Genomic DNA, 12950 nt, shown 5'->3' on the forward strand with positions numbered 1-12950 from the left:
GGCAGGGAGGGATTGGAACAAGATGATCTTTAAGGTCCCTTCCCACCCAAACCACTCCAAGATTCCATGAAATGGATCTTCAGCCTACTGGAGGCACAAATGGGCTGGAAGCAGACGTACATCAGCTGTGCTTGGATGCCTTTATTTATTAAATGAGCCAAAACAGAGAGTCTGAGAGTACAATTTCCAATGTTGTTCCTTCAATAACTGTACACTTGGCTCCAAGCTCTTCCCTCAGCCTTTACCCTCAATGCCTTGTTTTCCATAGAAGCCTGAGGGAGGCACTCCCCAGCCTTTTCCAATGAAAGGACAAAGGACTGAATTCCTTTGTTCTCAGGGTACTGAAGATGAGCACCACAGCAAATCCTCTGAAAAGCAGTGCCAGAGAGAAAATGGCACCACAGCCAGTCCCTCCTGGCAGGACAATGTCACATGGCACTGCTTTTATCCAAAACCCTGTCTTGATCAAACTGAATATCCATGAGGTACTTTGGTCCATGGAAAACATGTAGGCATTACAATGGAGAGAAGAAATACTGTGGTTTAACATTTCTTGACACTACCAGAAAAAAACTTTTGAGCTGTACAGTCAAAGATGAAGAACCACCATGTACAACTCCAGGCTTCTTCTGTACCCATCCAGTGGGAAAAGAAAGTTGGATTGAGGGGCATGAGATAATATGAAAGGAAGCACAGGAAAAACAGATTTTTTTCTTCACAATATAAGACAAAAGTGGTCCTAAATCTTTTAAAGACAAAATGGATCCAGGAAAGAAGGAATAGATTAGAACAGAATAGAAAAGACTTGACATTTCCCAGAAAGATTTGTACTTTTTCTAAGAGACCAACTGCCACAACATCCCTCATTTTCCTGGAATGGACAAATCAATTTGGTCCCACACTGCAGCCCAACAGCACCATTTTCCATGCCCAAAGCATCATGACAGGCATCAATTCAAAGCCACCAACACTGAAGCAAAAATTCTGCTGCCTGTTAGACATCCTTGCTCCCTGCATGCTGTTTCTTCCATCACTTTTTTTTTTTTTCTCAGCTGAGTATCTCAAATTATAAAAAAAAAAAAATTAAAAGGAGTGTTTTTATGAGAGAACGGGATGATCTTGCTAGACAGTCATGATAAATCACTCCTTGCAAGTGTGAGATTATTTTCAGTGCTGCATCTGCTCCAGCTCTCCTGTTAGTGAGCCCAGCTCTCTCTTGCAAGTTTATTCAATGCTCTAGTGGGTGTCTCACTGGACAAAGTTTACAGTCTCACCTTCCTGAAGACATAACAGGAAAAACACAGAGGAAGTGCCTCCATTCTAGTTCTCAATTTCTTTCTTTTTTCCCCTCAAGTAAAAAGCACCTAATTTTCTCTGGTGACAGCACTGTTGGACATCAGTGACAGCCTGCAGTGCCTGAGGACAAGCTACAGAGGGAGATACAGGAAGGCAAAAAAGACAAGAAAACCCAAGAACTGGCAGTGATGGCCTAAGCAAAGGTGTTGTCCTGTGGTGAAGAGACCCTGCCTTGTCCTCAGTGCCCACACTGTGGGCATTTGTCACTGGGCTGCATTTCTCCACAGCCACCTGCAGACCCAGCTAGAAGTACGTGGTCTTCGTGCTCTCGTTGTCTTGGCCACCATCTTTCCCTTTCACCTGCCCATTCTGAGAGCTGCTGGTGGCATTTTCGGAGACCTGATGAAAGGGAAAAGGGTGTAAAAGCAAGGAAAGGTGTGCGAAGAGCTGATGGCAGCTGTCCCTGAGACAAGCAGCCTTCAGCAACTTAGATCCCATTGCCAACTGTTCCTGTGGACACCCTTCTCCCAGCAAGACAACAAAATTATTGGGGTGCAATTCCACCTGGTCCCATGGGGAATGAGGGCTGGGAGCTATGAGAGGGTGAAAGCCAGAGGATGTGGCTACAAGGCACCAGCGCTTCCCTGAGGAGGGCAGAAGGAGGAAGCACTGGCTGTTGTATCCCATGGACAGGAATGAAGGGATGACCTCCACATGCAGGATTATGGGGTCTCCTCCCTTCCCTCCACAGTGGTACAGCCCCATTCCATTCCCTCCCGCCTCTGTAACTCCCAAAGGAACCCCCAGCTCATGCAATGCCAAGGGGCTCCCCCAGAGCTGGCTGCCCACGTCCTCACGGCAGAGGCAGCACCAGGGACCCACCTCAGCCGGGGGGTGGCCGTCCCCTGTGTCATCTGCCAGCTCGGTGCCGCAGGTCTCGGGCAGCAGGACGCAGAGCAGCCCGCCCAGCACGGGGGCGCTGCCGAAGATGGCCATGGGGATGGCCCGGTGGTACTGGCCCAGCAGACGGACCAGCGGGGCCAGGATCCCGGCCACCCGCGCCGCCATGGAGCACAGCCCCACGCCCGTCTGCCTGGGGAGACAGGGGCGTGTGGGCTGGGGTCAGCACCCGCAGGCCACCGCGGGGCTGAGCGTGGCCATGGGGACAAGAGGGCTCCTTCCCCACCACCACTGCCTGCCACGGCAGAAGGAGGCTCCGAAGTGTGGGGAGAGCTCACCTGACAACCGTGGGGAAGAGCTCGGCAGCGTAGACGTAGGAGGTGGAGAAGGAGGCTGAGGCGGCAAACTTGCCAATGGTGGCCAGGACGGTGGTTGCCATGGGCTGGTCTGAGGGGAGGAGGAGAGACGGCTGCTGTGGGATGGGGGAGGGCTCAGCATCACCCACGGATGGCGACTGGGGATTGCAGGGAAACTGTGTCACCTGCAGGGAGCCATCGCCTCTGACAGTGTCTGGGCATGGACCAGGCTGCTCTGGCCTGGTGGCCACGTTCAGTGCACTCTGCATCCATCATCTCACCTCCCCAGGGATTAATTTTCCCAGAGCACAGCTCTGTTGACAGGGGGACCACTGGGCTCAGGTCCGGCCTCCACTGTCACCATCAGCAAGAAAAGTTTTGTTTTATTTTGGAATGGGCCCTGTGGGTTCAGCCAGGCCCCTGTGGCCAGGGTCAGCTCAGGCCTAGAGGGATGTGAGCCACCCTGGCTGGGAGGACAGAACCAGCAAGGGAAGGGTTGGGGCTCTGTGCCTCCCTGTCCCAGAGGATGGCCTCTCCATGTGGGATGAGGTGGTTCACCTTCAGGGATGCCGGTGATGATCAGACACACCAGGCCACTCAGCACCAGGAGAACGGCCTGCGTTTTCCTCCTCCCGAACCTCTGCAGAATGAAGATACAACCAACACGGGCTGGGATTTCCACTGCTCCAAAGGCCAGCTGAGTCAGGTAGATGTCCAGGCCAAAATTTGTCACGTTCAGACTCAGACCGTAGTAGACAAAGCTGTTCACAAACCTGAAAGCCAGGCAGGGTGGCACTGAGCACACGTCAGCCATGAGGAAATGCAGCATTGATCTCCAGTGACAACATTTTGACCAAGCCACAGCATTTCCCAGGAGATGTAAAACCAGAGCAATACCACAGGCCTGCCAAAGCTGGAAATGCTATAACCTTTCCCACAAAGCATCTTAAACAGACAGAAGCAGAAACACCCATTAAATAACACTCAAAACCCACAAGGTGAATTTCTTAATGAGTAATTCAATCACTTCCTTTCTTTCACCTGAAAGTTTAGGAAGAATGCACCAGGGATTGTCTTACCAGGCACATGACATGATTAAAGTCACCTTCCGCAGGTGCTTCTTCCGAAAGAGATCCAGAAAACTTCCAGACTTGACCTCTTTCTCAGGCTTCAACTTCAAAGCACAGAAAGTCAAAGAGTCAGAGCAGAAAAGGAAATTCATGTCCAGCTCCTTTTCCACCTGCAGTCCATGGAAAGCCTCGCTGGGGCAGGCCTGTGACCCCAGTGCTCTGGCAGGGAGGGCAGCCCCTCTGCCCTCTGGGTGCCCAGCACAGGGGGTGGTGACTGAGAGGTTCCTCAGGATGAACATCTCCCCAGTGTAGGAACTTTGGGGTGGGCAAGGAGGGAACTCCCCTCCAGGCGTTTCTGCATGGAAACCACAGACAAAAGAGAGACTCTGTGCTCATCAGTCCCACTCCTGGAATCCTCCCAGGAGAAAAGCCAGGGAAGCCTTTCAGTCCTTCCCACATCCCCAGGGGGACCCAGAAAGCTCCAGGCTGAGCCTCAGCAGAAGCTGGGCCTCTTCCCTGACCTCGTCCCTGTGGAACTGGAGCTGGAGTCCCCCAGAGCCCATGGGCAGACCACCCCCAGTGGGAACGCAGAGATGCTTCTGGGATGAGCTGAGCTGCAGGGGCTGCTGCAAGGCCCAGGGCAGTGTCTGAGGACAGGAACCCCCAGTACCTGCTGCAGGAGCTCTGCTGGGAGGCTGCGCTTGTTGGTGGCTGCCGCCTTCTGCAGGAGCTTCTTGGCCTCCTCGATTCTGCCCTTGGTCACCAGCCAGCGAGCTGACTCTGGGATCACCCTGCCAGGAGAGGAGGCCAGCACATGCTGCTGTGTCCTGCTGCGATCCCCCACAGCCCCTTTCTCTGGGACTATGTCCAGCAAGCCTTGGAATGACCAGAGAATCAGATCCTGGAACCACAGAGTCTTCAGTGTTGGAAGGGACCCACAAGGATCATCCAGCCCAACTCTAAAGTGAATGGCCCATGGGATCAATGGGTCTAAACAACTTAAATGTAGGCTCCAAAGGCCACATTTGGAGACCTGAAGCAAAGCAGCTGCTGCTCTCAGCAGTGCAGTGCCCAGGGAGATGTGCTGAGCTCTGCAGCAGCTCCTCCAGCACCTGCACTGCAATGGGAGAGACCCAGCTTGGTTCTGAGCTGCTGCCTCCTCCTCACTCACACCCTCACACTGCTGTCACATCTGCAAGAGCTCTGTCCACATCCCACTTACCCAATCCAGAAGAAAAAGGCAAATATAGGAACAGATCCTGCAATTTGCAGCAGCCTCCAGTTGCGAATCCCGTAACTCAAACCAGCCAAAATCATCTGCCCCATGGCGAAACAGCAGTGAGAGGTGAGCACTGCCTTTGGCCGGGAGGAGACACCGATCCATTCTGTAGCTGAAAGGAAGAGGGAAGGCTCAGTCATCCAAATTATTTCCCCTGAGGCAAACAGGTGTTTCCCTGGAGAAGAATTATTCTGGAGGTGAGGATTAGACTGACCTCCTGTTCTGGGACACTCCAGTTGCCCTCCTGTGAGCACTGGATGGAGAGAGAGGCTCCCCAAAGCTCTGACTTTTGGCTGAGAAGTTGCCAAAGTACCAAAGGACAGTGAAGATCAAGACCTGTCCTCGCCACAGTGTTTTTCTAGTTAAACACAAATATTTTTATTTCTTTGAAGACTTATTTATTGCATCTTGAGATGCCGCAGGGCAAGGACATCCTACTCACCTAAGGCCAGTATTGTCATGGTGATCCCTGACACGGAGGCCCCCACCACACACCTGAAGGCTATGTACACATAGAAATGGGGCACAAAGGCAATTCCCAGGCCAAACAAGCCCTGGAGGAAGACGGAGATCAGAATGACCGGGCGGCGGCCGATCCTGGGGAGAAACAGGGAAGACACGATCAGTGTCTGGAGGCCCCATGGAGATGGCAAGGAGCCCAGCAGGTTATACAGGGTGATTTTTATCACCCTGATAAGGCTCAGAGCAGACTGTGGGGTGACAAGCACTGTACACACATGCTGTGTCTCTCTCCCTTCCCCTCCCTGTGTGGCCATGTCCTCATGGGACCAGAGGACTTTGGTCAGGGTCCCTGTAGTGAAAAGTGGTAACAAAATGCACAGAGTGCACAGTCCAGACAGGCTCACACCACCTGGTCTGTGCCGTGCTGGCTTTGCACAGACCCTGGGCAGGGGGTTGTGGCTCCTCACCTGTCACTCAGAGGCCCAAAGATCATGGATCCCAGAAGCAGCCCTGCCATGTAGATGGCCTGGGCAATGTCATTGAGGTCCTTCCTGTCACACACCAGGTCAAACTGGAGAAAGAAGGAGAGGCTTTGGTATCCCCACTTCCAAGGATGTGAATCCCCACAGTATGCACAGGGCATACAAGTCAGAGGTGGGACAAGCCCTTGGGGCACTCAGTGGGGACCCTCTCCCTTGCACTGGGACCTGCAGGAGTCCCCCTCATTCAGCCCAGCCAACCAGGGGAGCATCCTGGTCAGCAAATTTTGCTTTAGGTGGGCCTGGGGACAGAAGCAGCAGCTTGCTTCCTGCCAGACCACCTGAGCTCCCAGAGGAAAAAAGATGCAATGCTGATTCCTGGGACAAGCAGTTTCTGTTAAATACATGTCCTGCAATTGCCAGTATCCAGAGGATATCAATGGAAGGAGTGACATAGGAAGGATCATAGAACCATAAAATGGTTTGGGTTGGAAGGGACATTAAAGATCATCTAATTTGAACTCTCTTGCCAAGGGCAGAGTACCTTACACTAGACCAGACAGATCAAAGCCCCATCCAATGTGGTCTTGAACACTTCCAGGGATGGGACAGCCACAGCTTCTCTGGGTAACCTGTGCTAGGGCTTCACCACCCTAACAGTGAAGAATTTCTTCCTAATATTTAATCGGAACCTACTCTCCTTTATCTTAATTTAGCATCTTTCTCAGCTAACAATTGTGATGTTGAGGGTTGGACTAGCTGACTTTTAAAGGACCCTTCCAAGCCAAACCATTCCATGATATTAAGTTGGAAAGGTTAACCCCTTTATGCAGAGGAATAGGGAAACTCAGGGGCAGGAGGTCCCTCCAGGAGTGATTCATCTCCCCACTGGCCCCTCTGTCGCAGCCTGCACCTTCTCCAGGACCACACCTGGGGCCTGCGTGGTGGAGCCAAGGTCCCAAACCCACACCTGCTGTAAATCCCAACTGCACCGTGGTCAGGCACGAGCTCTGTGGGAGCTGTGGCCATTTGGGTGTCCCATTCCTTCCACACCCCAGCACATCAAGCAGCAAGCACAGACCTCGGTCAGCAGGGACGGTGGCTGCTCTGAGGGGTACACCCAGCCACTGCTGCACTTCTGCGTGTGGTTCAGTCCATAGGCCAGGATGGCATCCAGGTCCCAGTCCACCGGGGAGAACATGGAGCACTGCTCAAACTGCCCGTCGGCGCCGCGGGGCAGGGTGAGGTTCAGCTGCTCTTCCTCCGTCAGGTTGGGGCCGACGGCGCGGATCCAGCTGGTGTCACAGTGGTGAGGCACGTATGGCACCATGAAAAGCTGGCAAAACTGGTGGAAAGCCACACTGAGGCAGGGGATCACGGAGAGCAGCACCAGGCATTTCTGGAGTCGCCCAAAATCACCAACTGCTTTCAAAATTTCCCCGACACCTGACATTGGTGGCTGTGTCTGGGACAGGACAGTGCTGGGACAGACTTCCCAGGGGGCTGGAATTAATGTTTAAACCTCAGATAAGCTCTGCAGTCATAGGCAGTCACTAGAAGTACACCATGTAATATATTAATCATCCCTGCACCACCCACAAACATCCAGTGCTAGGTGGAGCAGAAGAACCCCTGCTTCAGGGAACCTGGGCCAGCTCCTCTGCCAGGGCCAGGTGGCATGGACAGGGAACAGACTCTTCTCCACAGTGACTACAACAGCTGCAATTGCTGAACCACTCAGGAAAGCCAGGTTCAGAGGGGCCAAAACAAGTCCAGCAGGGTGCAGAGCTGGGAACAGCCCAGAGGAGTAAAGGGAATTCTGTTAATGGATGGGCAGAACCAGAAATGAGGAAGGGCAGCCAGTTCATTGTAATTCCAGGGGATGGGAGCTGCCATTCCCTTCATCTTTTGCAGCTTCCCTGTACAACACAAGCCAGGCACAGGATGTCTCTTTCCACTAGTTCTGGGCCACCCTGCAGCTGCTGGGGGCTAAATGCAGGAAGGACTTGGGGAAAGGGTAAAGGGATGGAGAAATTTGACACAGGGCAATGGAGCTTGAGGCCAAAATGCCCAAAATGATCATCGAGAATGCGAGTCCACCACTGCTTAGCCCATCCCTCATGTAGGAAAAGCATTTGCCTGGGGTCCCTTTGAGATGTTCACGAGGTGCCTGAAAGCCACTTGGATACTCCTGCTGCCCACAGATCCATGAGAAGGACACTGAAAAGCATGCTGGGAAACAGACCATGGATGCCCCACTGGGGCTGACAAGGGCACCCACAAAGAACAATTACTGTGGAGGAGGGAGTGCACTTCATGCTCTCACCACTTGTCAGGGTGTAAATCCTCTCACTTTCACACCAGCCTGTGTCATCCTGAGGCATTCCTGGACAGAGGAAGCTCATTCCCAGTTGCACAGGGCATGAAGAGCTTGGAGCAAACCGCTTGGCTACAGACAAGCTCTCAGGGCACCATCCTCAGTGCCCTCCTGGCTCCATTTCTGCACACAACTCCTGCAGAGATGCACTCATGGAATGGTTTGGGTTGGAAGGAACCTTAAGCTCATCCAGTTCCACCCCTGCCATAGGCAGGGACACCTCCCACCAGACCACGTTCCTCAGAGCCCCATCCAACCTGGACCTGATGTCCCTTTCCCCACTGAGTCTTCCTGGGGGCTGTCAAACCTCCCAAACAGAAACACCCCAGGGGTTGCAGACACCACTGAGACAACTGAGACAAACCCCTTCTTCAAGACACACCTACCAACCCAGTGACAAACAAACCACACATCAAACACCTGGCAATGGACAATTTGTTCTTTATTGATTAAAAATTAGACACATGCAGTAAAATACAAAGTCCAAAAAAGGAAAAAAAAAGCCTGACTATTTTACATCTTTCATTATAATCTACAATACACCAAAGTTGTGAAGAGGATCCGTTTTCATTAACAGAGCATTGTCCTTAAAAGTAGGAACTAACTTAAAATTACCACCTGCTTCCAGGTTCAGATCAGAAATTTGCACAAAAACCAAATTCTTAATGACACTGGAAAACAATTATGAACAGCATTGGCACTTACTGGAACAACATCAGAAAAGACAGTTGTCTAGCACTGTAATAGCCCAAGTAAATATTCTGGATCCCAACCCAAAAGATCTGGAGATCCATAGAGCAAAACCCATCAGCTTCTTCCTCGTTTATTTTCTCCATTAAAGAACTACGGAACCTTGGGTTAGCATGAGCTCAAGCTCTCTAAGTCCTGGCTTTGGGAAAATGGGGAGTAACAATAAATAGATGCTGCATTGTTCCATTTGAGCAGTTTGAGTCCTAACCTTCCTCAGCACCAGTACACAAATGAATGAGGAGGTCCCCAGGGCATGCAGGCAGAGGGAAAATAATACTGTACCACAACTACCTTGTCTCTGTATCCTAAAGGTTCCCAACACATCCACACTGAGCACAGGGTGATGGGAAAATCAAGGTGCCAGCCTGCTGTTCCCAAGCCAACAAGCTCAATGGGGGACACTGCAGGGAGTCCTTTGTGTCAGGCAACAGGGAATGGTGGCAACACACATTTGCCAACCCAGCCACCAACTCCCTGCTATCGGGCACTTGCTTCCTGGGCTCTAGAGAGCACCGGCTCAGCACCCCAGGGTGATCTCACTCCCAAATTCTCATCTTCCTCTCCTTCCCCTTCACACCCACCAGCCATGGGGCTGCAAACAGCCCATGGGGACACACCCAATATCCAGCCAGAGGCTACAAGCAACAGGGGCGGTAAAAAAAGAACATGCACAATTCAGGAAGCTTCCACAGCTGCTCATAGAGAACAAGATATAAATACAGATTGTTCATCTGAAGACTTGGAAATTAAAAAAAAAAAAAAAACATATCTCCTCTCCCTGTGACCATGGATATTGTGTTCATCATCTGAAAGACCAGTTTCCAGGCAGCAATGCCTCCCTGGTCTGCTTCAAGAACAGACTACGTCTAAGATGCAGAATGAAAGCAACAGGAAGGACTGCTGAATGTAAATTAAAAGGTTCAGCCCTCATGCCATGCCTGGCACTCATGTGGAGAGAACCAAAATGATAAAGAAAAAAGAAAAAAATTAAGGCAGTTTACATAGGGAAGCTGACTTCTAACACCTCAAAGTCAAGGAACTTCTCCAAACACAAACACAAGGGAAGGAAGCTCTCCCTCCTGTGAGTTAAGACTCTGCTTGCTTTCTCATGTGCAAGCATTCAAACCAGCAGTTTTATATCACACAGCCAAAGAGAAGCAGATTTCTCAGCACTCCAGGTGACCCAAACAACATGTACACTGGTGTTTCAGAGAGAAGGAGAAGCAGGTAAAGAACCAAAAAAAAAAAAAAAAAAAAATCCGTTCAGTATTAAAACTTGTGCAAAAACAGCAAGTGAAAAAAAATGAAACCACATGTAAGCAAACACTTAGGCAAGATCATCAGAGCAGTGGAACCCCCTGCTTCGTACTCAGTAGTATTTTTCTTTAAAGTAAGGCAATAATAAAATGAACATGCAGGCAATGACGTGTTGGGTCTGCATGTTTGAGATGACAGATACAAAAACATGAGAGTTGTTTACAAAAGGTGTAAACGTCATCGGTAATTTCAGGAAGGTTTGTGATCCTATCAAGGAAAATGTTAAAGCTTCTAGGAAGGGGGCTGTAGTTCAATTCTTTGGCAGTAGTGGTTTTTTTTTTTTTAGGCTAACAGAAGCATTACGAATATGCACATGTGGGTTCTCTGTTGGGAAACATCTCCTGGGACCAATGTTTAGCTGATGCTGAGCTGTGCAAATCCTATAAGTTTGCCATCATCCGGAATTTCTGAGCCGTCGACACCAGATGCCTGAAACAGGGAAGAGAGATCCAAATAGCAACACACATGCTCTACCTTCCAGCAGGAACCACAAGCAGGTGTATCAGACAGGGTGGGGGGTGAAGCAGCCACAGGAGAGCTTTGCACTGTATTCAGCAGCTTGCACTACCCAAAGCTAAAATGGAGTGCTTTTGCATTTCTGCCTGGTTTTTTTTTTCCTGAAGGTATGAAACCTTCATACCTTCTGGGACTGAAGTTTTGCCAATGCCTGCTCCAGCTAGATATTATATGTGCAATAACTGGGGTAAAACTTCTTAGAGGAAGAGTAAAAAATAAGTACCTCACTCCCATTAACCTGGTTAAGCCTTCACTTTGCCACTGTAACTCCCCCTGAATTTCACCACCTCTAAAATTCACCTGTTCTACTCCCAGTTTTGGCTCTCTTCTTTGGCCCACCACTCTTATTTTCCTTTTTTCTTTTTTTTTTAAATTTGTTTCCCCATTTCCTCCTCAGAAACAATGTATCTGCACCCTCCCTCATTCTCTGCCTCCAAAAACGGAGTCTGTGACAATTCTTAGCCCATCCACCTGCCTTGAAATATTTCTACAAGTGCACATCCCAAGTCCCAAAAATACCCCTCTGCAACATTTTCATATATTAATTAGCACATCATCTCATGCTTATTTATCCCAGGTGCTGCTCAGAGGATACAAGCAGGGAGCCTGCAGTGCCTACAGTTATACAACCAGTAAGAGGCTTTGGGAAAGAAGGGAGGATTTAGAGTGCATACATCAGATGCCTGCAGTAAACATCTACATGCAATGCCTTCTCCTTGCAAGGGACAACTTGATCAATTAGGGAACAGGAATAAATACCAGTCTGAAAGTGATGGATCTGTTTGCCTGGGGCTCTTCCACAATTTTCTGCAAATTAGCTGCAACTGAAATCACACAGACATGAAGAAAACGGGCAAATATTAGGACAGGCTGAAGAAAAAACATCCCAAACTCATTACTCTTCTTTCTATTACTTAACAAACTTTGAATTTTTACACTGATAAGGAAAGGTTTACGTCTCAATTAGATTCAGTCTACTTAAACCTAAAGTTCTGAACTGTGAAAATGCTGTTATTGTTCCTACATTATTCTTTCAGAGGTAGTTATCTTTCCCAGGATGTGATGGGATCAATAGTAATAGATGCCAAACTGCATCTGGAAATCCAGGCAATTTTGCACTAGCAGCTGTTCCTGTGTACAAGGAACAGCTTTGCTTGCTGCAGTTGGAATACACAGGCAGTGCTGACAGTTTAAAGTCTCACCTGCTGCACAGGAGGATTCATTTATTTAGCAAACTGCTGTTTGAGGCAGCTGCTCCCCCCCCTACAACTTGTGCTGCTGCCCCAGGGCACGTGCAACTCACACTTCCTTCCCCAGCCCTAATTAAACCCAAAAAGCCTGGCTGATTCCAGTCCCAGAGCTCTCTTGCACAGGACCTGTGAGCAGGATAGGCTTGTGCAGCAGTTTGATGATGCATCCCTGTCAGATGATAATGATTTGGCTAATGCATCAATTAGACTTCATTCTGCATTACAAGGAACATTTGCTTCACAATGTTACCAATTAAATCATCTTCTTGTGAACTGGGGGTTGCCTACATGTTGGCACAGAACTGTCACCAGAATTGACAGCAGTTGTGCAGGGCCAGAGGAAATGTTCCTATCACCCACTAATCAGGTCATTTTTTAACATGCAAAAAAAATTACAGAAATGGTTAGAGCAGAAAAAATAATTTGTAATTACCTATTACCAGATCTCTGCCATCAACAAGACCTGCTGAAATCAGCTCCTGAGACACACCATCTGCAGTATCTGTTGGGGAAAAACACAAGAGCCATCACCACAGAGCAGAAATGTCCAGCTGGCAAAGGCACCACACAGAAACCTAAAGGAGCTTGTACAAACCAAACAGCAGAAGTGCCCTTTACAAAAGACAGATATCAGGGTGCACACCAGGTGCTGTAAATTCACTGGAATTCACTGAAGGACTGCACTTTAGCCATATCCATGAGTTTTACAGCAGTGCTCCAAGCCCAATCACAACAAGCCCTTAGGGAAGGCACTATGGACAGACACACAACAGCACAACACCAAACACAAAACTTCCTCTTCACACACTGGAATTTCCCACCAGCTCACCTTTCCCTGGGGTGAATTCAAACCGAATATCATGGAGCTCTTTATTTGAATTCCTGTGGAAAGAAGAGA

General features: G+C 49.6%; 2 protein-coding genes across 3 annotated transcripts in view; both read right to left on the reverse strand.

The window, feature by feature from the left end:
- Positions 1-1599: 1599 nt before the first annotated feature.
- LOC121338109 (solute carrier family 22 member 13-like) lies at positions 1600-7295 on the reverse strand. Its single transcript, XM_041408751.1, has 10 exons — positions 6924-7295; positions 5831-5934; positions 5344-5498; positions 4845-5013; positions 4293-4413; positions 3632-3726; positions 3111-3325; positions 2535-2643; positions 2179-2389; positions 1600-1695 (listed from the first exon to the last, which is right to left on the reverse strand). Exons 1-10 carry the CDS (start codon positions 7293-7295, stop codon positions 1600-1602), a joined length of 1647 nt encoding a protein of 548 aa, XP_041264685.1.
- Positions 7296-10392: 3097 nt separating this feature from the next.
- Positions 10393-12950, reverse strand: part of OXSR1 (oxidative stress responsive kinase 1) — an 87309-nt gene continuing 84751 nt past the window's right edge. For both annotated transcript variants that reach the window (XM_041408480.1, XM_041408479.1), the window contains 4 exons: positions 12882-12934; positions 12486-12554; positions 11562-11626; positions 10393-10715 (listed from right to left, as the gene is read on the reverse strand). In XM_041408480.1, the coding sequence (XP_041264414.1) occupies positions 10641-10715; positions 11562-11626; positions 12486-12554; positions 12882-12934 (262 nt within the window). In that variant the 3' untranslated portion in view covers positions 10393-10640. The remainder of the gene's footprint in view (positions 10716-11561; positions 11627-12485; positions 12555-12881; positions 12935-12950) is intronic.

Source organism: Onychostruthus taczanowskii, unplaced genomic scaffold (assembly GCF_017590055.1).
Source record: "Onychostruthus taczanowskii isolate IOZ18803 unplaced genomic scaffold, ASM1759005v1 scaffold3, whole genome shotgun sequence".
Classification (NCBI taxonomy): Eukaryota; Metazoa; Chordata; class Aves; order Passeriformes; family Passeridae; genus Onychostruthus; species Onychostruthus taczanowskii.